General features: G+C 38.3%; 2 protein-coding genes and 1 long non-coding RNA gene across 4 annotated transcripts in view; 1 reads left to right on the top strand and 2 right to left on the bottom strand.

The window, feature by feature from the left end:
* LOC134731187 (uncharacterized) overlaps window positions 1–26,623 on the bottom strand; it is a 148,557-nt gene that overhangs the window by 35,211 nt on the left and 86,723 nt on the right. Inside the window, exon 3 of one of the 2 annotated variants that reach the window (XR_010113323.1) lies at window positions 2,971–3,874. This is a non-coding gene — a long non-coding RNA (uncharacterized LOC134731187). The remainder of the gene's footprint in view (window positions 1–2,970; window positions 3,875–26,623) is intronic. The other variant, XR_010113322.1, reaches the window with a different exon arrangement.
* On the top strand, window positions 672–1,874 carry LOC129393429 (RNA polymerase II subunit A C-terminal domain phosphatase SSU72 like protein 2-like). The gene has a single exon (XM_063608071.1). The coding sequence runs from the start codon at window positions 747–749 to the stop codon at window positions 1,329–1,331; it is 585 nt and encodes a 194-aa protein (XP_063464141.1). The 5' UTR covers window positions 672–746; the 3' UTR covers window positions 1,332–1,874.
* Window positions 9,636–10,353, bottom strand: LOC129393308 (RNA polymerase II subunit A C-terminal domain phosphatase SSU72 like protein 2-like). Its single transcript, XM_055093863.2, has one exon. It carries the CDS (start codon window positions 10,218–10,220, stop codon window positions 9,636–9,638), a length of 585 nt encoding a protein of 194 aa, XP_054949838.2. The 5' UTR covers window positions 10,221–10,353.

Genomic DNA, 26,623 nt, shown 5'->3' with positions numbered 1-26,623 from the left:
AGAAAAGCTCAAACACAGCTGTACTTGGAGGCAGAGGATTGCATCAATTCCTGCATTCCCTGAAGAATCATTATGATTTCAGTAATATCAAATGCAGAAAATGTTGTATTGAATAACTCTTAAAATACCATAAGCAGATATGATGTTGAGAATGGGATTTTTTTTGTATTGGTGAAAAATTTTGTGAATTTCTGGACAAAACTATACACAATGGTCCTGTGATTTATGCAATTGCATTTCTCGAACACTATGAAAATTAAAACAAGCAACAACACTTGTAATTTATAATGAAATACGGTGCAGCCTTGGATATTGTCAACATGTTTATCATCCAATTTCATGTCTGAAGGTCACTGGAGAGTCCTATGACATGCTTGCAGGTAGCTTAATTGTCTTGGCCATCGTCAATAGCAGCCCCCATTCACTAGGAGAACCACCAGAGCAAACTCCAGACTTTAAATCAATCCAGACTGGGTGGTGCCACCTTTGTGGAGAGTTAATGCTTTAGGTAATTTAATCATCTTGATCCTTCTTGTGATGAGTTAGGAGACGATTATCACAACCTAATCAATCCAGAAGTCATGAAGTCTCCACCCACTAATTAAGGTGACTCAATATAAACCTGCCTCCTGTGCCTCCACATTAGCTCATGTGAAAGACCTGTGTATAGGTGGTGGTCTCCTCGGCTCGGAGTCCCTGCAGCAGCTGAGGTGCCTGTGTCTCTCTGGTTCCCAGTGGCCGCCATCATGCTCTCCTCCACACTCAGGGTGGCTGTGGTGTGCGTGAGCAATGTCAACAGGAGCATGGAGGCCCACAGCATCCTCAGGAGAAAAGGGCTAAGTGTCCGGTCTTTTGGAACTGAATCTCATGTGAGGCTACCAGGACCAAGACCCCATCGTCCTGTAGTTTATGATTTTGCAACAACATATAAGGAGATGTACAATGACCTCCTCAGGAAAGATAGAGAATGCTACACCCGCAACGGAATCTTACACATCTTGGGAAGAAATGAGAGAATCAAGCCCGGTCCAGAAAGATTTCAGGACTGCACTGATTTCTTTGATGTCATCTTCACCTGTGAGGAGAGTGTCTATGACACAGTGGTGGAAGATCTGTGTTCCAGAGAACAGCAGACCTTTCAGCCTGTGCACGTGATCAACATGGACATCCAAGATACCCTGGAAGATGCCACCCTGGGAGCTTTCCTCATCTCTGAGATTTGCCAGTGCCTGCAGCAGTCAGACGACATGGAAGACAATCTGGAGGAGCTGCTGTTGCAAATGGAGGAGAAGGCAGGAAAAAGCTTTCTTCACACCGTCTGCTTCTACTGAAGATCTGGGCTGGCTTTGTCCCCTTCCTCAGTAAGAACTTAGGCATGGGACTTTAGTCCGGATTTATTGTGAGAAGCATCTGCAAAGACCTTCCACTGAGTACTGTTTGTGTTACTTTTGTACACATCACCTGGAAAGAGACTATTACCAAGAAAATATTTTATGGGAAATGAGAAGGACTAACATTTTTAAAAGCACTGAAAAATGCTTGGCATTGTTTTAGGTGCATTACATGGCATAACTTATTTAATGCTTATATCATTCTACAAGGAAGCTAGCCCACCATGACGCCATTTTCCACATGAGCAAAGCGAGCTGATAATGGACTGCTGAAAAAATGATTTGTTTAAGGGTATTCAGCAGATAAATAACATTGTATAGATAAGCACCTTTTAAATAAACTTCCTTTTCTCAATTTGAGTGGTTTTTTTTAATTTTTAAATTTTTTGAGTTAGTTGAGACCAATGGAGTGTGGTATGTTAACTTAAATGTTGTTCTTCTTTAATAAGAGTATAATATTGCATGTTTGAACAGATAAATGTTTTTACAAATAGATTATATCTTTTTTACTAATGCTCACTTGAATAAGTAAAATCCAAGTTGGATAATGAACTACATATTATTGTAAAATTTGGAATTATCTGCTCAAATCATAGGTCATCAAATTAAATGAAATAAAAAATGTAAATAAAAAGTATATTCTTATTTCTGTTTGGGGGATGCATTTCAAGCCACTAAGCGACATGCTTTTGTTTAAACCTTAGGAATTACACTGAAAAAAATGGATGTTTCACAGTGAAACTTTTATTAGGTTCAAAATGTTCATTGATATGAACATTGAGAACATCAGGTGATAAACCTAATGATGTTTTCAAGGAGAAACAATTGAAACACTTTTTCATAATCCTTGGTAGTAGCACTAAACCATGTTTACTAATAGGAGAAAAATAGATCAGAAGTAGTTGTTCATAGTTAAACTAATTGACATGTTATCTGTTGAACTAGACTTATTACGGCAACCTAAAATAACAGCAGAGATTAGCTCTCAAAATGAGTTTATTTGAATGAAGGACTGGAATCAGGAATACATCGGGTATAACAAGTCACAGGTGTATCCTGAGAGGTTGGGGTAAGGGGAAACTTTTAAAGGCAAAAAGAAGTCCACAGAAGCTGCTTTGAAATACATTTATTGGTCACAGAAGCTCATTGCAGGAGTCGGCATTAGCTTATTGGTGGAAACAGCCATTGCTAGGTATGTGTTCTTGCGAGAACATTTCCTCTGGAATGCTGCAGTCTTGAAGATAATGCAGTTATAGAAATATGTGTGGCCATGCAGAATGAGCAAAGTGTGTAAGACCTGCTGATGGTGTAAAGGATGTAGGACGTGCCATAATCTCTCGTGGGTTTTAGAGAGTCGTTGTGATAGTTCTCATCTCAAAGACACAAGCATGGGCTCCCCTCCTTCATGACCTTCCAGCTCCACTTCATCAGCCTTCTCCACTGTGAATTTACCCTTTTTCCCATTTTCCATGCTGGACTGTTTAGAAAAAGTCCCTATGTGCAGCCCGCATTTAAGGAGTGAGGACTTGTGCCCTACTTCCTTGTGGGTGGATTATCCATGTAAATTATATGGACTTACTCCTCACAGATGTGTCTATTCTCCCCCTCATTAATGAATTTATTCAATTATTTCTTCATAGCAGTATGGAATCTTGGATATTTATTTTTCTATGTGGGGTTACAATTCAATCCTGCTTTGTTTTGTTGCTCAAACTTTCTGTTTTGGCCATCGCAAGCACTTTCAGTTGCCTCCTGGGCCCTTTCATGTGCCCCATCGTGGTGTTTGTTTGGTTTTACTTCATTTTTCATGGAAAAGGAAACACTCTGGCATTATGAGATGCCCCAGGTTCATCTTATATATTTCCAGCTTCAGAATCAACAACTTCTCCAGATAATCATGTTTGTATTACTGGAGGATGACGAGAGTAATCAAAATCAAGTGTGCTTGATGCTACTAAGGTACCAGTGTTTTCTGTCCTGCCTCCTTCGGCTACATTTAAATTTTTCCCCGTTGTCTTAATTTTCAGTTTGATTGGGAGGCATCTACATACAACTTGCTTTGTTTTTAAGCCTCCATGAAGTTCTGTGAGCTTTTTCAATCTGTAATATTTTAGCTTTTTACCTAATTTGAATAATTTCACAATTATTGCCTCAAAAACAAAAATCAGTCCCATTCTTTCTCTCATTTCATTTTGAGACCCAAACTACACATCTGTTAGACCTTTTGATATTGTTCCTCCAGTACCTGAGGATCTCTTTCTTTTCTTTTTTGTTCTTTTTTTCTCACTTCTTCAGTCGGATAATTCTGCTGATAGACCTTATGGTTAATTTTTAGAAGTAGGATTACTGTGGTCAAAGAGACGTATAGGCCAGAAACAGTGGCTCATGCCTATAATCCCAGCACCTTGAGAGGCTGAGGCAGGAGAATCGCCTTGAGGCCAGGAGTTCAAGACCAGCCTGAGCAACACAGTGAAGCCCTATCTCTACAAGAAAATAAAAAAGAGAAATTAGCGAAGTGTGGTGGCACACACCTGAGTCCTAGCTACTTATAAGGCCACTTCGAAGACAGAGTAAACATGTTTTTAGATTTATTAGATATTCAAGATGCCCTCCATAGAGCTTGTAACATTTTTCATTACGACGGGCAAACATGCCTTTTCCCTCACAAACTTGCCAGCAGTGTATAGTGTCAACCTTTTGAACATTTGTCAATCTGATAGTTTATCAGGTATGGTTGCCCATCTGTTAAAAGAGCTGCCAGCCATTCTCTCTGCTGAACACACGTGCCATTCCCCCATCATGATGTGCAGTCTATTACCCATCCCCTTCTATCCAGGGACATTGCCTTACGACTCGCTTCAACCAACAGACTGAGCTTGAAGTATTACATTCTCTGCTTCGTGGATTAGACTTGTGTAAAACCACAAACAAGCCACATGGTGATTACACAATCCAGGTCACACCTTGGGGTAGATCGGACATGGGGCCGGGAGCTGTGGCTCACACCAGTAATCCAAAATACAAAAATTAACCAAGTGTGGTGCTGTGCACCTGTACTCCCAGCTACTTGGGAGGCTGAGGCAGGAGAATTGCTTGAACATGGGAGGCGGATGTTGCAGTGAGTGAGCCAAGATCGCACCACTGCACTCCAGCCTGGGCAACAGAGTGAGACTGTCTCAAAAAAGAAGAAGAAGGAGGCTCAGCCCTCTCCCTCTCCCTCTCCATGGTCTCCCTCTCCCTCTCCCTCTCCACGGTCTCCCTCTGATGCCAAGCTGAGGCTGGACTGTACTGCCGCCATCTCGGCTCACTGCAACCTCCCTGCCTGATTCTCCTGCCTCAGCCTGCCGAGTGCCTGGGATTGCAGGCTCGCGCCGCCACGCCTGACTGGTTTTTGTGTTTTTTGGTGGAGAAGGGGTTTCGCCGTGTTGGCCGGGCTGGTCTCCAACTCCTGACCACGAGTGATCTCCCCGCCTTGGCCTCCCGAGGTGGGGGGATTGCGGATGGAGTCTCGCTCACTCAGTGCTCAATGTTGCCCAGGCTGGAGTGCAGTGGCGTGATCTCGACTTGCTACAACCTCCACCTCCCAGCCACCTGCCTTGGCCTCCCAAAGTGCCGAGATTGCAGCCTCTGCCCTGCCGCCACCCCGTCTGGGAAGTGAGGAGCGTCTCTGCCTGGCCCCCCATCGTCTGGGATGTGAGGAGCCCCTCTGCCCAGCCACCCAATCTGAGATGTGAAGAGTGCCTCTGCCTGGCCGCAACCCCATCTGGGAACTGAGGAGTGTCTCTGCCCGGCCGCCCAGTGTGGGAAGTGAGGAGCGTCTCTTCCCAGCAGCCATCCGGTCCTGGAAGTGAGGATCGTCTCTGCCCGGCCACCCATCATCTGAGATATGTGGAGCGCCTCTGCCCGGCCCTGACCTCGTCTGGAAACTGAGGAGTGTCTCTGCCCGACTGCCACCCCATCTAGGAGGTGAGGAGTGTCTCTGCCCCGCCGCCCCTGCTGAGAAGTAAGGAGCCCCTCCGCCCAGCAGCCGCCACGCCTGGGAGGGAGGTAGGAGGCAGCCCCCGCCCAGCAGCCGCCCCGTCTGGCAGGTGAGGAGTGTCTCTGCCCCGCCACCCCGTCTGAGAACTAAGGAGCCCCTACGCCCAGCAGCCGCCCCACCTGGGAGGGAGGTGGGGGCAGCCCCTGCCCGGCAGCCACCCCGTCCGGGAAGTGGGGGGGCGCCCCTGCCCAGCTGCCCCGTCTGGGAAGTGAGGAGCCCCTCTGCCAGGCCACCAACACGTATGGGAGGTGTGCTCAACACCTCATTGGGAATGGGCCATGATGACGATGGCGGTTTTGTCGAATAGAAAGGGGGGAAATGTGGGGAAAAGAAAGAGAAATCAGATTGTTGCAGTGTCTGTGTAGAAAGAAGTAGACATAGGAGACTCCATTTTGTTCTGTACTAAGAAAAATTCTTCTGCCTTGGGATGATGTTAATCTATAACCTTAACCCCAACCCCGTGCTCTCTGAAACATGTGCTGTGTCCACTCAGGGTTAAATGGATTAAGGGCGGTGCAAGATGTGCTTTGTTAAACAGATGCTTGAAGGCAGCATGCTCCTTCAGAGTCATCACCACTCCCTAATCTCGAGTAGCCAGGGACACAAACACTGCGGAAGGCGGCAGGGCCCTCTGCCTAGGAAAACCAGAGACCCTTGTTCACATGTTTATCTGCTGACCTTCCCTCCACTATTGTCCTATGATCCTGCCAAATCCCCCTCTCTGAGAAACACCCAAAAATGATCAATAAATACAAAAAAAAAAAAAAAAAAAAGAAGGAGAAGGAGAAGATTCGACGTGGAAAGTGAGGAGGGAGAGGAAGTAAAAGAGAGGAAATAAAACAATTGCAAATAAAGCTATTAACGTATTTATAATGTTAAGTTATTTTTATGAAACAAAGTATTTCCCTCATTTTTTGAGTGCTTTGTTAGTCTTCTTATGGTAATTTTAAAACGGAAGAAAAAACACACATACACAAATACAGAAAACCAAACAAAATAAAGGAGTTGCTTAAGAAATTATTATAAGGCATACATCATGTAATCAAGAAATAGAAATTTCTCAGACACACCTAAAGCAATGTTCATTTCACTGGTCCTTATCACAATAACCTTCTTTCTGGCATAACTCACTTTTATAGTTAAGATTCATCTTCAAATCTTCCTGAAATTTGTATCCAAATGTCATTTTTCATCTTCAATAACCATGTGAACACCCATTTGCCTCTTTCTCTGGCTACTTCCTCAAGAAATCATTGTATTTTCATTACAGCAAATCTAAATCTTTATTTCCCACTCTACATAGTATATAGTCAGATACGCGAGGTCACCATTACAACTATCAATCACAGCTCCCCTCCCTCTACCCAATAAACCAATACTAGAGGTGTTCAACAACCTAGAAAGTCTGCTTACCATATCTGCGCAACATATAATCATGCCCCATACTTCCCACACCCTGGATTTTTAGTGATAATATTAGCTCTCACTTCTCATGCTTCCTCACACCCAACTACTGCCACAGTTCTTAGCAATTCCAGCATCCACACAGATTATCCACCCAGCACCTCAACACTCTCACTTCTTCTCCAATTGCACCTGTCTACACCCCACCAGAGATACCCATGGTCATAGTCATCAAGAAACTCACCACTAGATCAAAATCTGAAACAGTCATGCCCCAACTATAAGACCACATCTTTCCATTCACTTTTGCTTCTTTATTTAAACTCTAAGGGCTGTTTGACCATGCATTGTGCCACAACCCATGGATTCCAGCCCAATCCCTACTTATTCACCCTTTCTGGTCCAAAACCAGCTTTCATGGTTTATCACTATAATTACACCCTTTCAAACTCCCGAAGCATTTCTGCACCTTGCTCTTCTGTCACATTTGCATTGTCCATGTCCAAACACAGAGAAAAGAGAAACTCAATCACCTTGTCATGTTTTTCCAAATGGATTGGCTGGTAAAAGTAGTATCTATGGGACAGTCTCACTTTTATCTTCAGAAGAGCTCTCACAAAAACCTACACTCAGGTTTCTATTCCCATATTTTACAATTATCTATGCCAAATATCCTCACTCCATCCCCAATCATGATCCTGACTGCCCACTGCCAGCTGATGGCCTTATCTTAAGCCAAATTGACAGAATAGACAGAAACTATCTCTCCAAAACTTTCACTTATATATTTGGACCCAGCCACCCTTAAAGTCAGAAATCTGAGAGTGATTCCAAAGTCCTCCTTTTCTCATCAAGAAGTCTCTCATGTCAGCTCTAACATCCCTCTCCAATGTGTCCATTCTTCTGCCTTTTGACAGACACTTCCCTCTCCCAAGCTCCCAACCTCTCCTCTGGGAACTACTGTACCAGCTGGCTTCCCCACTTCCAGTTGCCTCCTGCTACCTACACTGCAAGAGGAAAAAGAATATTTTCTTAAAACTTTGGAAGTTTCTGATACCAAAAATGTGAAAGTTGTTACTGCCAAGATGAAGTCCACTATCGTCAGATCCAGGTGAAGTGGAGCTGGAGGGTCATGAAGGAGGGGAGCCCATGCCTGTATATCTGAGATAAGAGCTATCACGACTCCCTAAAACCCACAAGAGATTATGGCACATCCTACATGCTTTACACCACCGGCAGGTCTTACACACTTTGCTCATTCTGCATGTTCACACATATTTCTGTAACTGCATTATATTCAAGACTGCAGCATTCCAGATAAAATGTTCTCGCAAGAACACATGCCTAGCAATGGCTGTCTCCACCAAGAAGCTAACGCCAACTCCTGCAGTCAGCTTCTGTTACCAATGAACTTTGGTTTAAGGTAGTTTCTGTGGACTTCTTTTTGCCTTTAAAAGTTTCCCCTTACCCCAAACTCTCAGGATGCACCTACAGCTTGTTATACCTGGTGCATTCCAGTTTACAATCCTTCATTTAAATAAACTCATTATCTTTTGAAAGCCAATCTCTGCTGTTATTTCAGGTTGCCATAATAAGTCTAATTCAATAGATAACATGTAAATTAATTCAACTCTGAACAACTACTTCCGATCTATTTTTTCTCCTATTAGTGAACATGTTTTAGTGCCACTACCAAGGATTATGGAAAGTGTTTCACTTGTTTCTCCGTGAAAACATCATTAGGTTTATCACCTGATGTTCTCAATGCTCAAATCAAAAAACATTTTAAATTTAATACAATTTGAATCTCTCAATATGAGAGATTGCTTATTTCAGTGTAATCTATAAGCCTTAAATGAAAAAATGTGGCTTAGTGGTGTGAAATCCATCCCCCAACATAAGTAAGAATATAGATTTTTTTAAATTTTTTAATTTGATTTTCTTTGGTGACCTATTATTTGAGTAGATAATTCCAAATTTTACGATAATCTGTGGTTTGTTATCCAACTTGGGGTTTTATTTTTTCAGGGTAATTCATAAGGTTTAAACAGAAGCATGTCGCTTATTGGCTTGAAATGAATCCCCCCAACAGAAATAAGAATATACTTTTTATTTACATTTTTTATTTCATTTAATTTGATGACCTATGATTTGAGCAGATAATTCCAAATTTTACAATCATATGTAGTTGATTATCCAACTTGGATTTTACCTATTAAAGTGAGCATTAGTAAAAAAGATATAATCTATATGTAAAAACATTTATCTGTTCAAACATGTAATATTATACTCTTATTAAAGAAGAACAACATTTAAGTTAACATACCACACTCCATTGGTCTCAACTAACTTAAAAAGTTAAAAAATTAATAAAAAACCACTCAAATTGAGAAAAGGAAGTTTATTTAAAAGGTGCTTATCTATACAATGTTATTTATCTGCTGAATACCCTCAAACAAATCATTTTTCCAGCAGCCCGTTATCAGCTCGGTTTGCTCCTCTGGAAAATGGCGTCATGGTGGGCTAGCTTCCTTGTAGAATGATATAAGCTTTAAATTAGTTATGCCATGTAATGCACCTAGAACAATGCCAAGCATTTTTCAGTGCTTTTAAAAATGTTAGTCCTTCTCATTTCCCGTAAAATATTTTCTTGGTAATAGTCTCTTTCCAGGTGATGTGTACAAAGGTAATACAAACAGTACTCAGTGGAAGGTCTTTGCAGATGCTTCTCACAATAAATCCGGACTAAAGTCCCATGCCGAAGTTCTTACTGAGGAAGGGGACAAAGCCAGCCCAGATGTTCAGTAGAAGCAGACGGTGTGAAGAAAGCTTTTTCCTGCCTTCTCCTCCATTTGCAACAGCAGCTCCTCCAGATTGTCTTCCATGTCGTCTGACTGCTGCAGGCACTGGCAAATCTCAGAGATGAGGAAATCTCCCAGGGTGGCATCTTCCAGGGTATCTTGGATGTCCATGTTGATCACGTGCACAGGCTGAAAGGTCTGCTGTTCTCTGGAACACAGATCTTCCACCACTGTGTCATAGACCCTCTCCTCACAGGTGAAGATGACATCAAAGAAATCAGTGCAGTCCTGAAATCTTTCTGGACCGGGCTTGATTCTCTCATTTCTTCCCAAGATGTGTAAGATTCCGTTGCGGGTGTAGCATTCTCTATCTTTCCTGAGGAGGTCATTGTACATCTCCTTATATGTTGTTGCAAAATCATAAACTACAGGACGATGGGGTCTTGGTCCTGGTAGCCTCACATGAGATTCAGTTCCAAAAGACCGGACACTTAGCCCTTTTCTCCTGAGGATGCTGTGGGCCTCCATGCTCCTGTTGACATTGCTCACGCACACCACAGCCACCCTGAGTGTGGAGGAGAGCATGATGGCGGCCACTGGGAACCAGAGAGACACAGGCACCTCAGCTGCTGCAGGGACTCGGAGCCAAGGAGACGACCACCTATACCCAGGTCTTCCAAATGAGCTAATGTGGAGGCACAGGAGGCAGGTTTATATTGAGTCACCTTAATTAGTGGGTGGAGACTTCATGACTTCTGGATTGATTAGGTTGTGATAATCGTCTCCTAACTCATCACAAGAAGGATCAAGATGATTAAATTACCTAAAGCATTAACTCTCCACAAAGGTGGCACCACCCAGTCTGGATTCATTTAAAATCTGGAGTTTGCTCTGGTGGTTCTCCTAGTGAATGGGGGCTGCTATTGACAACGGCCAAGACAATTAAGCTACCTGCAAGCATGTCATAGGACTCTCCACTGACCTTCAGACATGAAATTGGATGATAAACATGTTGACAATGTCCAAGGCTGCACCCTATTTAATTATAAATTACACGTGTTGTTGCTTGTTTTAATTTTCATAATGTTCGAGAAATGCAATTGCATAAATCACAGGACCATTGTATATAGTTTTGTCCAGAAGTTCACAAAATTTTTCACCAATACGAAAAAAATCCCATTCTCAACAACATATCTGCTTATGGTATTTTAAGAGTTATTCAACACAACATTTTCTGCATTTGATATTACTGAAATCATAATGATTCTTCAGAGAAGGCAGCAATTGCTGCAAGCCTCTGCCTACTTTAATATGCCTTCAAGTACAGTTGTGTCTTAGTTTTCGGTACTGAAATACAATGTTTAGAATTATTTTCCTTAAAAGTTTGTAAAATTTATTAAGAAAATGAAGAGATTTTAAAATTATGAAAGGGGTTCCAAACAATAAGGATAATCATGTCACTTTATAATCAATCACCTTATCGTTGATTAGATTATGATAGTGGGCTCCTAACTAATCGAAATAATCATCAAGATGATTAAATTCCTAAAGCTGCAACTCTCCACAAAGGGGGCCCCACCCAGTTGGGATTCATTTATTTGTGAGCTCTGTTTGCTGTCACTCACTGATTCACCAAAAATTGAGTAAATAATAACCTTGCTTGTTTTTATAAATTTTTCTTAAATGTATGTATGGCTCACATTTATTTCAATGTAAATCAGATCAGGGACATCACTTTTGGCCCTGGTGCAGTGACAAAATCTATCTATAAAGCAATATATTTATTTTTCTATGTCCTTCTTCAGGTGATTCTTACATTGCAAATACAGCAGGTTCTCAAATAACATCCTTTTATTTCTTTTTTCATTTTGAGACAGGGTCTCACTCTGTCACCCCGGTTGTAATGCAGTGGTGCCGTCATGGCTCACTGCAACCTCAAACTCCTGGGCTCAATCATTCCTCTCATCTCGACCTCCTGAGTAGCTTGGACTACAGGTGTGTACCACCATGCCTGAGTAACTTTGGTATCTTTTGTAGAGGATGGAATTTTACCATGTTACCCAGGCTGGTCTCAAAAGCCCAGGGGCTCAAGTGATCCACCCGCTTCAGCCTCCCAAAGTCCTGGGATTGCAGGCATGAGCCACTGTGCCCAGCCTCACCTAACATCATTTTATTATAACATTAATGAGAAAAAAATTTGACTTCTGGCGGGGCCACTGTCTCTGTGGAGTTTGCATATTCTCCCTATGTCTGTGTGGGTTGTCTCTGGATACTCTTGTTTCTTCCTACATCCCAAAGATGTGCACATCAGGTGAACTGACATCTCTATGGTCCTAGTGTGAGGGTGTGCCCTGAACCCCAGATGGGGTCCTGTCCAGCGTTGGTTCCTGCCTCACACCTTGAGCTGCCGAGATTGGCTCCAGCCACCTGCCACTCTAAAGTGGAATCAGCGGATTGGAAAATGAATGAATGAATACAAATTACTGAAAAATAAAAATTCATAAAATATGTGGAAATCATACAAATGCAAGACAATAATGATCAGAGTACAAAATAGATCAGCCTGCCGTGTCTGTCATTGTTGGTTTTTAACTGTGTAGTAGTAGGAAGAGCTCCTTATAATTTTTTCTTTGCAAACATTTATTCCTTGATTTAACTTACCACAACTACGACCACTTTCACTCACTGATTCACTGAAAATTGGGTAAAAAATAATCTTACTTGGTTTTATTAAGCTTTCTTAAATGCATGCATAACTCACATTTATTTCAAGGTTTAATATTCAAAGTGTGTTGAATCTTTATTTAGAAATTTGGTGATGTTTTTGTGACTCGTTCATATCAATTAACCTATGATATAATTGATTTTATTATACATCATTTCACTTGAAGTCATCGTCTTGAAGAACCTATTAACCACAGTTAGTGAGTGCTTACTGTATTTTTTAAATCAGTAAACACCTTCAAGTTTCTCAAAGTGTGTGCTCAGCATTAGCATCAATTGGGAGCTTGTTAAAAAAAAAAAATGCAAATTTGGACCTCAACCGACTGAATCAGAAACTCTAGTGGTGAAGCCCAGAGATCTGTGTTTTTCAAAGTCTTCCTAATAATTCCAAAAGGCAAAGTTTTAGAAGAACTTCCCTAGAGATTTTTGAAACCTGACTATACATTAGAAGCACCTGAAGAATTGTTAAATGCACTGCTTCGGGCATAGAGAATGAACAGGATTTTCTTGAAAAACCAAATGAGAGGAAACATTCAACATAAATGAAAAGCTAGTCAGATCTTAAATATGTTGTGAAATGTCTTATTAGACTCAATGACTGAGACCTAAAGAAATCTAACAAATGAAGAAAAGAAAAATCTCAGAGACCAGCTATAAGTGTTACTGAAAAGGAAGATGTTTTGTGTGCTTTGAAAGAATTGAGAAACAGTGTTAAACCAAACCTTGAAGACTGATACACAAAGTGGTTGCATATAATTTCAACAGAAATAAAAGGATAATACTGGGAGGATCAGTATGAAATACTAAATGTATCATATGAGTGAATTTCTACTTGAAACACTTCTAAGAGGTAGTACTACGGGTACTGCCTATGTCCTCAGGGGAAATGTCAAGGGCATTTATTATGTTTTGCCTCCAAGTGAAGGCACAAAGTGAGACAAACGAAAAAATCCAGGGAAACAGTACGTGGTTAATTGGATTAGATGTTGAGCTGATGGTAGAGTACCGACTCAGAGACATAAAAGTAGACATAATTTATTTAAACACTAATTGCTTTTCAAAGCACCAGACTTCTTGACTACGTAAGTCCAGTATAGGGGAACACACCCAAGACAAAACCTGGAGAAGTGTATTAGAAAAACAACGTGATGAGACAGAGAAAAATGTTTCCGCTGCTCTTGCGATATCACAAGTTATACAGGACCTGAACAAAAATAAATAAATCTCAAGATTCTGAGGGAGAACATGGCAAAGGTATTCTGGCTTCTAGGCACCTCGAGACACAGGCATCAATAACAGTTCCAGTTCTGGAATCTGCTAAGAGTGATTTTCCAGTTCAGTGATTGTGAACTGTGGCTGGATATTTCAAGACCTTTCTACCAAACTTTTATAAGATGCCAATGCCTGGGACCTACCCCAGACCAAGTGAATCAAAATCTCTGCGCATGGATTATGTTCATCCTGATTTTATTTCTTATTCCTGTGATCCCTTCACCCACCCACATTTCAAAATTTATTTCATGCTAGAATTTAGTGTATACATATTTGGGGTAATGACTTTTTTACTGTACATTCCTCACATCTTCTTTATTTTATATTGTTATTTCTGCCCTTGGTTTTTATCAAGTTGTTATATACTCCATTTTGTACTTAGCTTGAAATTTAACTTGGATTACCCTCCCCATTAAATGGTTACCTGCGCTTTCTCTGCCTTCCTGATCAGAACACATTTCTCTAGTACTTATTTGAAAACAAGAGTTTTGCAATGCTCTTAATTCGTTTTCACTTTTCACTGATCCCCTATTCCTAACTTCCAGGTTTTGCCAGGATATTTTGTTAATTTTAGTTCAATAGTCTTAGTCAAATGTATCTCACAGATAGTTCCTTCAATTTCTGAGTGCTTATTTACAACTGAACTTTACCTGAAGTCTAAACTTCTTTTTCTGTTATACACATAAGAAATTATTGAAATATTTAGTCCCAGCCTCAGTACATGCCTCCATTTCCTTTCTTTTCTTCACATTCCCACCAATTGTTGTTCAGGTTCACATAAGTGATAATGTTTGGAAAGTCGTCTCTCAAATAGGTTTCTCTGTTGGGGGACACAGGAGATAAACTGTCTGAATTGCTGTGTATCTTTCCTTCAACCTAACAGAGGGGCCACATCTCAGCTGGGTACAGGATTGTGGGGCTGTAGTCCTTTCTCTCAGTAGTCCTTAACTGCTATGCCACTGTCCATTCCAGCGTTGGAGATAAAAAGTCTAATTCCAGCATCATTCTTCTTCTGTAGATAATGTGTTCTTTTTAACTGTATGTTTGTTTGTCAGATTTTTCTCTTTCTCTTTAGAGTACAACATTTGTACTGACAGATGCCTCAGTGTTTCTTTTTTCTCATCACTCAAGTCCAGTAGTTCTCCATTGTTTTAATCAACCCCCACTTAAGGAGCCTTCTTAGACATTTTTCCCTAATCGCTTCCCCATACAATTTTAATAGCATAGATATATTGTGTATTTGTTTATGTACGGCATCTGTGCTCTGTACATAAAGGGAGTGAGATTTCTGTTTACTTCCCCAAGAACCAGATTCTGCCCCATTAGGGACATTATCACTCCCGTTGAGAAAGCATGGTTTAACCTGAAACAGTGAGCCTTTTATTACATTCAAGAAATAATCTACTATTCTTTAATTATTGTCTTACTTCCACGAATACCTTTTACTCCTTGTGAAATTCTAGTAATTTATATTTTGTTATTCTTGATTTATCTGCCACGTCCCTTCTTTTTCCTCATGGTTTCATATATTTCTGCTTTTTGTTTTGAAGTATTTGTCAAATCAAATTTGGATCTCAATTCACTCACTAAATTGTTTATAAGAGAAATCGTGTTTTGGCCTCAGGAAGTGTTGGCCCCTCACATTTTTTTAATAGAATGTGCTTTTTGTCCAAGTTCTCATCTTTCTGCCTCCCCTCTGCATGTCACTGGTAAGTGTTCAGTTTCTTCTGACTGATCATTGCTGACTGCTGGGCCTGCTAACACAGAATCTTTATCACTGAGGCTCAAGTTGCTCCTGGACTCCAAATGGGAGTGTTACAGGTAGTTAGACAGACATGAACCAGGCAGGAGTGGGCTCTACCCCCAACCCACCAGGAATGTCAGGCGACCAGCAAGTGATGGTTGGGCACTTACCACACTGCCTCTCTAAAAATGAGAACTTGGCAGCCAGTGAGGAAAGACAATCTCCTGAGGGTCCATAGCTGCCACACTCAAGTGTTCATTGAACTCGGGCACCAGGGAGAGGCAACTTCCCAAACAGATAAAAACACTTGAGACTGGTAATCAGCTTCCAATAAAATCTCAGGATTTGGGCAAGTGAGTCCAGGCATGTGCCTTAAGAGAAAATGGCAGAGTATGACCTTCCGGAGGCATTCCACCAGAAAAGGGAAGAAAGCCTCAGATGGACATGAGTACAATTTCCTAAACACACTGCGCATGCTCACTTCCCAAGCATAAGGAGGCTGTTAGCAGGTGGGCAGCCTACCCTAAGGGAAGAATCATGGGAAAGGGGTGCAATATGCCAAAAATGCGCCAGAATATAAAGTCCCAGGATCAAGGTTAAGCAGGGCACTTGTCCTTCAAGTCACCCACTGGAGTCTCTTCCAAGTGTACTTTACTTTCTGCTCTAAAACTCTTTAATAAGCTTCCACTCCTGCTCTGAGACTTGCCTCGGTCTTTTTTTGCCTTATGCCTCTTAGTCGAATTCTTGCTGCTCTGAAGAGATAAGAACTGAGGTTGCTGCAGACCCGTATGGATTCACCTTAGGTAACTCAGATACCTTCTTCCCCTAACAGGAGCAGTCCCAGAGATGCTAGAAGACAAAGTGGTCTCTGTTGGCCCAAGTCTGGTAGGAAAGAACAAAGCAAGCAGCAGATCTCTTCAGATGCACCTAAAGAAAGCCTTTGAATTTCCTGGTCCCCTACAACCCACTTCAGGATTTCACTTTGGCTTCTTGGGTCCATGAAGGATCTCAGGATACCAAAATCAGCCTCTCTCCACTTCCCTCCTCGGATCGCAAGCCCAGGGCCTAACTGACAACACTCATAAAGCACCCCCTGCCAGTTCTCCCTTCAGGCCCTCAAGCAACCAATTTCTCTTGGGTGAGTACCTAAGACTGAAATGTCTGGGCTATAGGATAAATATATGTTGAACTTCCTAAGAATTGCCAAATATTTTTTTCCAAAGTGGTTTCATCAGTTTACATTCCCAGCATCAGCGTCCCCATTGTTCCTCAACTTCACCAACATTCATTCTTTCTCATCTTTTCTATTTTAGCCATTTAGTGTTTCTGAGTGGAATTTTGGGATTTTAGTTTGCATTTCCCTGGTGACTAAAGATGCTGAGCATCATCTCATGTGTTTATGGTCGATTTGTACATCTTGTTTTTTGAAGTCTTATTTATACTAATTTATCATAAAATTTATTTTCTATTTTGAAGATTGTTCTTATTTTTCATTTTATGTATTTGTGCTATTCTTCTCAACTCTTTAAAAAAATAGATTTGCTCCTGTTTCTGTTTTGTTTGGTGGTGGTGTTTTGTTGTTGATGTGTTTCAAACAACGTGGTATGTAACTGTTTGGCCGGGTTGTCTCCTAACAGACTGCAATCCCCTTTAGGGCAAATGAGTGTTTTCCATAATGTCTGTACTAATTAACATTCCCACCAACAGTGTGTAAGAGTTCATTTTTCTCCACATCCTTACTATTTGTTCTTTTGTCTTTTTGATAATAGCCCTTAAGACAGGTGCAAAGTGATATCTCATTGTGGTTTTGCTTTATATTTCCCTGCTCATCAGTGATGTTTAACATTTTTTAATACACCTATTGACCTATTGGCCATTTGTATGTCTTCTTTTGAGAAATGTTTACTCAGGTGTTTTGCCCTTTCTAAAATAGTGTTGTTTGTTTTCTTGTCATTAAGTTGTTTGGATTCCCTATAAATTTTAGATATTAATGCCATATCAGTTGTATAGACTGCAAAGATTTTCTCCCACTTTACAGGTTGTGTTTGCACTTTGTTGATTGTTTTCTCTGCTGTGCAGAATCTTTTACTTTGAATGTAATCTCATTTGTCTATTTTGCTTTTTGTCATCTTTGATTTTGAGGTCATATCCAAAAAAAAATCCTTACCCACACCAATCTCTGAAGCCTTTCCCCTATATTTTCTTCTAGTAGTTTCATGGTTTCTGGTCTTATGGTTAGGTCTTTAATTTTCTTTGACCTTTTTTATACATAAGGTGAGATAAGGGTCTAATTTCATTCTGCATGTGACTATCTACTTCTTCCTATCCTACTTACTGAAGAGACTCCTTTTCCCAATATGTGTTCTTGGTGACTTACCTGATGGAAAATCTATTGTCTCTAAGTGCTTGGAATTATTTCTAGGCTCTCTATTTCTGTTTCATTGGTCAATGTATCTGTTTTTATGCTAGTGCCATGATGTTTTGGTTACTATAGCTTTATTGCATATTTTGCAGCCCTGTAATATGATGCCTTCCACTTCGTTCTTTTTGGTGAAAATTACTTTGGTTATTTGGGGGTTTCTGTGGTTTTATAGGTCTTTTAGGATTGTTTTTCCTATTTCTGTAAAAAAGTGTCATTTGTATTTTGATAGTGATTGCATTGAATCTGTATATAGTTTGGAGTAGTATGAATGTTTTAGCAATATTATTTTTCCAATTTATTAATATGTAATATTCATTTCTTTGTGTCTTCTTCAATTTCTTTAATCAGTTTTTTTTTCATCATAGAGGTATTTCACCTTCTTGGTTAAATTTATGTCTGGGTATTTTATTTTATTTTTGCAGCTATTGTAAATGGGATAGTTTTCTTGATTTCTTTTTCAGATAGTTTGCTATTAACATATAAAAAGACTACTAATATTTTTGTTGACTTTTTATCCTTCAACTTTACTGAATTTGCATATTAGTTCTAATAGTTATTGGTGGAGTCTTTAGAGTTTTCTACATATAAGATAATGTTATTCGCAAACAGGGAAAAATTAACTTCTTCCTTTCCAATGTGGATGCCTTCTGTTACTTTCTCTTGTCTAATTGCTCTGGCTAGGACTTCCATACTACGTTGAATACAAGTAGTGAAATTAGGCATCCTTGTCTTGTTGCCGATTTCAGTGAAAAAGCTTTCAACTTTTCCCCACTGAGTATAATGTTAGCTGAGGGTTTGTCATATATGACCTTTATTGTGTTGAGATGCATTCCTTCTACACCTAATTTGTTCAGAGTTTCTATCATGAAGAGTGTTGAATTTTGTCAAACACTTTTAAGGCATCTATTAAAATGATTATATTTTTACTTCATTCTGTTAATTTAATGTATCACATTGATTGATTTTCATATTTTGAACCATCCTTGCATTCCTAGGATGTATCTCACGTGATCATGGTGAACAATTTTTTCCATAGACTGTTGAAATCAGTTTGATAGCATTTTATTGAGGATTACTGTATCTATGTTCCTCAGGGATATTGGTCTGTAGTTTTTCTTCTTTTGTTTTTGGGACCTTGTCTGGGTTTCGTGTCTGGGTACAGCTGACCTTGTAGAATTAGTTTGGAATAATTCCCTCCTCTTTAGTTTTTTGGAGTATTTTGTGAAGAATTGGTAGTAAATCTTCTGTAAATATTTGACAAAATTAAGCTGTGCTGTACTGAGTTTTTTTGATGGCTTACTTTTATTATTGATTCAATCTCCTTGCACATTATTGGTCTGTTCAGGTTTCCATTTATTCATAATGCAATTTTGGTAGGTCCTATGTTTCCAGGAATTTATCTATTTCTTCTCTATTTTCCAATTATTTGGTGTATAATTGTTCATAATAGTCTTAAGATCCTCTATGACTTCTGCGATATCAGTTGTAACGTCTCCTTTTTCATCTGTCATTTTATTTATTAGTTTTCTCTTTTTTTCTTAGTCTAATTACCGGTTTGTCAATTTTGTTTATCTTTTCAACAAATCAACTCTTCTTTTCATGTCTCTCTTCTATTGTTTATCTTTAAACAATATAAAGTAGTCTAGTTTAATAGGTAAAAAGGAGTACTACTTTTGCGTTTGCTCTTGTTTTTCTATTTTCTTGAGGTAAAATGGTAGGTTGTATATTGGTGCTGTTTCTTCTTTTGTTTTTATTTTTCATTTTTGTGGATAAATAATCGGTGTATATATTTATGGGGTGCATTATATGTTTTGATACCGGCATGTAATGCATAATAATCACATCATGGAGAACGAGGTATACATCTCAAGCATTTATCTTTTGTGTTACCAACAATTCACTTTTACTCTTTCAGGTGTTTCAAATGTACAATCAAATTATTGTCAACTGTAATCATCCTTTTGTGCTATCAAAGAGTAGGTCTTATTCATTCTACTTTTTGTATCCATTAACCATCCCCACCTCCACCCCAACCCCCAATAAACTTCCCAGCCTCTGGTAACCATCCTCCTACTCCCTATGTCCATGAGCTCGGTTGTTTTGATTTTTAGATCCAGCATAAATGAGAATATGCAATGTTTGTCTTTCTTTGCAAGCTTTATTTCAGTTAACATAGTGATCTCCAGTTATATTCATGTTGTCACAAACAACAGGATCTCATTCTTTGCATGGCTGAATATTAGTACTGAATATTAGAATAATAGTAATCCATTGTGTACATTACCAGATTTTCTTTATCCATTCATCTCTTGATGGACACTTAGGTTACTTCCAAATCTTGGCTATTGTGAATAGTGCTGCAATAAACATAGGACTGCAGATATCTCTTCCATATGCTGGTTTCCTTTCTTTTGGGTGTATACCCAGCAGTAGGATTCCTGGATCCCATGGTAGCTCTCTTTTCAGTATTTTGAGGAACCTCCAAACTGTTCTCCATAGTGGTTATACTAGTTTGCATTCCCACCAACAGTGTACAAGAGATTGCTTCTCTTCACATCCTCACCAGCATTTGTTATTGCCTGTCTCTTGGATAAAAGTCATTTTAACTGGGGTGAGGTGGTATCTCATTGTAGTTTTAATTTGCATTTCTCTGACGAGCAATGCTATTGCTTTCATAGGAGGCACCTTTTCATAAGCCCATTTGCCATTTGTATGTCTTCTTTTGAGAAATGTCTATTCAAATCTTTTGCCTATTTTTTAATCAGATTTTTAGACTTTTTTCCTATAGCATTGTCTGAACTCCTTGTATACTCTGGCTATGAACCCCTTTTCAGATAGGTAGTTTGTAAATATTTGCTACCATTCTGTGGGTTGTCTCTTCACTTAGTTGAATGTTTCTTTTGCTGTGCAGAAGTTTTTTAACTTGATGTCATCCTATTTGTCCATTTTGGCTGTGGTTGCCTGTGCTTGTGGGGTATTGCTCAAGAAATTTTTGCCCAGACCATTGCCTGGGAGAGTTTCCCCAATGTTTTCTTGTAGTACTTTCTTAGCTTGAAGTATTAGACTTAACGCTTTAGTCCATTTTGATTTGATTTTTGTATATGGTGAGAGATTCAGTGATACAGCCTAGTTTCTTTTTTTTTTTTTTTTTTTTGTTTTTGCATGTGGATACCTAGTTTCCCTAGCACCATTTGTTAAAGAGACTGCCTTTTCCCCAGTGTATGTTCCTGGCACCTTTGTCAAAAATGAGTTTACTGTAGGTGTGTGGATTTCTTTCTGTGTTCTTCATTCTGTTCCATTGGTCTATGTGTGTGTTTTCATGCCAACAGCATGCTGTTTGGGTTACTATAGCTCTGTAGTATAATTTGAAGTCAGGTTATGTGGCTCTCCCAGTTTTGTTCATTTTGCTTAGGATGGCTTTGGCTATTCTGGGTCTTTTGTGGTTCCGTATACATTTTAGGATTTTTTTTATTTGTGTGAAGAATGCCATTGATATTTTGATAGTGATTGCATTGAATCTGTTGGTTGCTTCGGGTAGTATGGACATTTTAACAATATTGGCTCTTCCAATCCATGAAGGTGGAATATCTTTCCATTTTTTTTGGTATCCTCTTCAATTTCTTTCATCAGTTATTTGTTTCTTTCCCCTGCCACTTTCAGAATCTTTATTTTTGAACTTTGACAGTGTGATTATAATTCATATTGGGGTAATCTTACTTGGATTTAATATGACATAGATTATGTATATTAAATACATTTTTACTTTAAATATCTTCAACTTATGATTACTTTATTGGGACGTAACCTCATCATACATCAAGGAACATTCATATGATAAAGCAAGTAGAGTTAAAATTTAATGAAAGAATCTTGGTGGTTGACTATATCATTGGTCGTCATAATTTTTTTTTAATTTTCTGTATATTTGAAACTTTCTATAATAAAATAATATAAAATTTATTTACTTGAAGAAATCATGGTGACTCTTTAAGAATAGCCAATACAGAATAATGGAAATAAAATGATTATAAAGGTTACCAATTCTTGATGTTCTTAGATATCCATTCTTAATAAATTTTAATGTATATTGTTATATGTTTTTCGTGTGTATGAGCATTTGTGTGTGTGAATGTTTGTTGTTTCCCTAGTATCTATTGCATCTACTATCATTACTAACATAACAGTTACTAAATCAAGAAAATAATTTTTCATTTTAAACAGCAAAAGTAGGAAATTCTCATTGTAGACTATTTGGAAAATATTTAAATGTACAAAGAATTTCCTTTTTTTACTCTTGTGTTTATGGTACATTCTGTTTATCTCTTACTTGAACTTTTAAATGCATTTGGAAATCAAACATTTTTATTTCAATAATTTATACCCTATTATTTTACACATATTTTTAACAAGTATTTATCATACTTGAAACATATTTTAACTAGCGGCAAATTACAATTTAAGAGCTTATCATAATTAGTTACCAGTGTAACTTTTTCATATTTAACATCTACTGTATTTCACATTTTACACTTTTTCCAAAAAGTAATCTTTTTTACAAGAATTTCCTTATTTTATCCGTTCTTTAATTCTAGTTATATAGGAGGACCTACATTTTATATAGTCAAGTCACCAAACATTTTCTCTGGGTGTTTCCCTTCTCTTTTTAACTTCAGGATTTGTTCTGATTCTAATATAAGTCTATTACTTACTCTGTCTTTATTCCATTTATTTTAGATTTTAAATTGATATATGTAATATTTCAACAATATGTTATTTAAAAATATAATGTAATAATATTATAATTACCAACAATTACACTCATAAAAATAATTATTAATATTGAAAACATTTCATTATTTAATCATATTTTCATGTATTTCTATATTGTATAATGATTAGTATATTTTTACTTAATGTTATATGACAAGAATTTCCTTTGGCACAAAATAAACTTCACAAATTTATTTAACTTTATTTAATACTGCCTAACAGATTTTCACATAAACAATATATTGCAAAATATATCATTTTAGCCAACCTATAGATTCTTATTGAATATTTATTTCAGATGATTTGCCAGTATCAATAAACTTGTCATAAACATGATTATTCATAAATTTTTGTATGTGCTCTATGTTACTTTTTTATATGGGATAGATACTTAAAGTTTTCTTATTTACATTTGACATGCCCTTGGCCAGGTAGAATATATACAAATTGTTAATACATGTTATGAAAGCTAGGATCATTTTTGCTTGTCAACTATACTAAAAATAATTAAATAAAAAAATTGTCAAATTAAAGATGCCAGTGCGAGTTATAATTTAAATCATAAATTTTTGCATAATGAAAATTATAATTTCTTAATGGAGAAATTTCTTAATGAGGTGTTATTTCTGCAAAAATGATGGCCTTCTTCCAAGAGCTAGAAGTACATGATCAAAGTACCCAAGGCAATGTTTAGCTTTCAAAAAAAATTCAGCCTGAGTAGAATCCTGAATGGAGTAGGTTAGATATCAATGACACTATCCCAGCCCAATCAATCTATGACTTTAGACAGAAGCTTGTCATCCAACAAATTCAGGGTTGTCTTGGTTTTTGTTTTTGTTTTTGTTTTTTAACTAATTGCAAAGAGGGAGACCAGAGGAACAATGGGGTGTTTCAACAAACAAATGAAAAGATTTAGTTAGTATAGGATTTAGGGTACAGATTAGTTTTAGGCAAAATAATCAACATTTTAATAAGGTTAAAATAAAGCAGGGGTATCTCTAAAGAGATTAACATAAATACTGAAAACTTATTTTAGAACCCAGCTGCCTGATCTGAGAATGGGTGGCTAAACTCCCCCATTCATCGAAGGTTGATCTGTGATGTTGTTCTTTTATGAATTTTGGCTTGAAAATCTTTCATTCCCTATTTAGGTATATGTAATCAAAATTGGCTAGCCAGAGAACTTTTCACTGAGAACAGGATATGTGGACTGAAACTTATCTAATAAGCAGTAAGCCATAGAAAAAAAGGCAGTGAGAGTATTTGGGGCACAGGAAAAAGAAATTTCAAAAAGCCGACTTCTAAAATTAGATGAAGGAGTTCAAGGAATAGAAATGGTTGTAGCAGAGTATTTGTGGAGGTGAAGCAGAAGATAAAGTAGATGAGGTGAATAGAAATCTAATCATGTAGGGTCAAGTATGAAAATGTTAAGATTTGAAGATATGATTTATGGATTTTTTTCTGATTGAATCTTGGAAAACTGTTGGAGAGGTATAGGAGCAAGTTGATACTATAAAAGCTGAGAAGATAATTCAAGGACAGAACAGTAAAGTATCTTCAAATGCTCCTGAGAGGTTAAAACAAGAGGAGAGAAAAATGATCATTGACAACATAAAACCACAAACTGCACTATTATTTCCCATGTAAAAAAAAGCTCTATGACATAAAATACATCACATACCACTATACTCTCTTCAGGAGAAGCAACAAAATTGTTGATTGAAATTGTAGGCTGTTAAAAATCCTAGAAATGACTAAATTCACTCTAACAGGATTGATAGAAATAAACAAGTCTGGAAATTTCTGATATTCTTTAAAATCATGTTTTAAACATGAAGTCTTTGCCCATACCTATGTCCTGAATGGTATTGCCTAGGTTTTCTTCTAGGGTTTTTATGATTTTAGGTCAGAATAACCAATGCAGAGAAGTCTGTAAAGGACCTGATGGAGCTGAAAACCAAGGCACGAGAACTACATAACGAATGCACAAGCCTCAGTAGCTGATTCGATCAACTGGAAGAATGGGTATCAGTGATGGAAGATCAAATGAAAGAAATGAAGTGAGAAGAGAAGTTTAGAAAAAAAAGAATAAAAAGAAATGAACAAAGCTTTCAAGAAATATGGGACTATGTGAAAAGACCAAGTCTATGTCTATTTGGCATACCTGAAAGTGACGGGGAGAATGGAAACAAGTTGGAAAACACTCGACAGGATATTCTCCAGGAGAACTTCCCCAATCTAGCAAGGCAGCCCAACATTCAAATTCAGGAAATACAGAGAATGGCACAAAGATACTCCTCAACAAAAGCAACCCAAGACACATAATTGTCAGATTCACCAAAGTTGAAATAAGGAAAAAAATGCTAAGGGCAGCCAGAGAGAAAGGTCGGGTTACCCACAAAGGGAAGCCCATCAGACTAACAGCTGATCTCTCGGCAGAAACTCTACAAGCCAGAAGAGAGTGGGGGCCAATATTCAACATTCTTAAAGAAAAGAATTTTCAAACCAGAATTTCATATCCAGCCAAACTAAGCTTCATAAGTGAAGGAGAAATAAAATACTTTACAGACAAGCAAACGCTGAGAGATTTTGTCACCACCAGGCCTGCCCTAAAAGAGCTCCTGAAGGAAGCACTAAACATGGAAAGGAACAACCGGTACCAGCCACTGCAAAAACATGCCAAATTGTAAAGACCATTGAGATTAGGAAGAAACTGCATCAACTAATGAGCAAAATAACCAGCTAACATCATAAAGACAGGATCAAATTCACACATAACAATATTAACCCTAAAGGTAAGTGGGCTAAATGCTCCAATTAAAAGACACAGACTGGCAAATTGGATAAAGAGTCAAGACCCATCGGGGTGCTGTATTCAGGAAACCCATCTCATGTGCAGAGACACACATAGGCTCAAAATAAAGGGTTGGAGGAAGATCTACCAAGCAAATGGAAAACAAAAAAATGCAGGTGTTGCAATTCTAGTCTCTGATAAAACAGACTTTAAACCAACAAAGATCAAAAGAGACAAAGAAGACCATTACATAATGGTAAAGGGATCAATTCAACAAGAAGAGCTAACTATCCTAAATATATATGCACCCAATACAGGAGGACCCAGATTCATAAAGCAAGTCCTTAGAGACCTATAAAGAGACTTAGACTCCCACACAATAATAATGGGAGACTTTAACACCCCACTGTCAACATTAGACAGATCAATGAGACAGAAAGTTAACAAGGATATCCAGGAATTGAACTCAGCTCTGCACCAAGTGGACCTAATAGACATCTACAGAACTCTCCACCCCAAATCCACAGAATATACATTCTTCTCAGCACCACACTGCACTTATTCCAAAATTGACCACATACTTGGAAGTAAAGCACTCCTCAGCAAATGTAAAAGAATAGAAATTATAACAAACTGTCTCTCAGACCACAGTGCAATCAAACTAGAACTCAGGATTAAGAAACTCACTAAAAACCGCTCAACTACATGGAAACTGAACAACCTGCTCCTGAATGACTACTGGGTACATAACGACACGAAGGCAGAAATAAAGATGTTCTTTGAAACCAACGAGAACAAAGACACAACATACCAGAATCTCTGGGACACATTCAAAGCAGTGTGTAGAGGGAAATTTATAGCACTAAATGCCAACAAGAGAAAGCAAGAAAGATCTAAAATTGACACGCTAACATCACAATTAAAAGAGCTAGAGAAGCAAGAGCAAACACATTCAAAAGGTAGCAGAAGGCAAGAAATAACTAAGATCAGAGCAGAACTGAAGGAAACAGACACAAAAAAAACCCTTCAAAAAATCCATGAATCCAGGAACTGATTTTTTGAAAAGATCAACACAATTGATAGACTGCTAGCAAGAGTAATAAAGAAGAAAAGAGAGGAGAATCAAATAGATGCAATAAAAAATGATAAAGGGCATATCACCACTGATCTCACAGAAATACAAACTACCATCAGAGAATGCTATAAACACCTCTATGCAAATAAACTAGAAAGTCTAGAAGGAATGGATAAATTCCTCGACA

This window comes from Pan paniscus, chromosome 9, assembly GCF_029289425.2.
Source record: "Pan paniscus chromosome 9, NHGRI_mPanPan1-v2.0_pri, whole genome shotgun sequence".
NCBI lineage: Eukaryota > Metazoa > Chordata > Mammalia > Primates > Hominidae > Pan > Pan paniscus.
The sequence above is the reverse complement of the archived record's forward strand: the minus strand, read 5'-3'. Positions and strand labels throughout refer to the sequence as shown.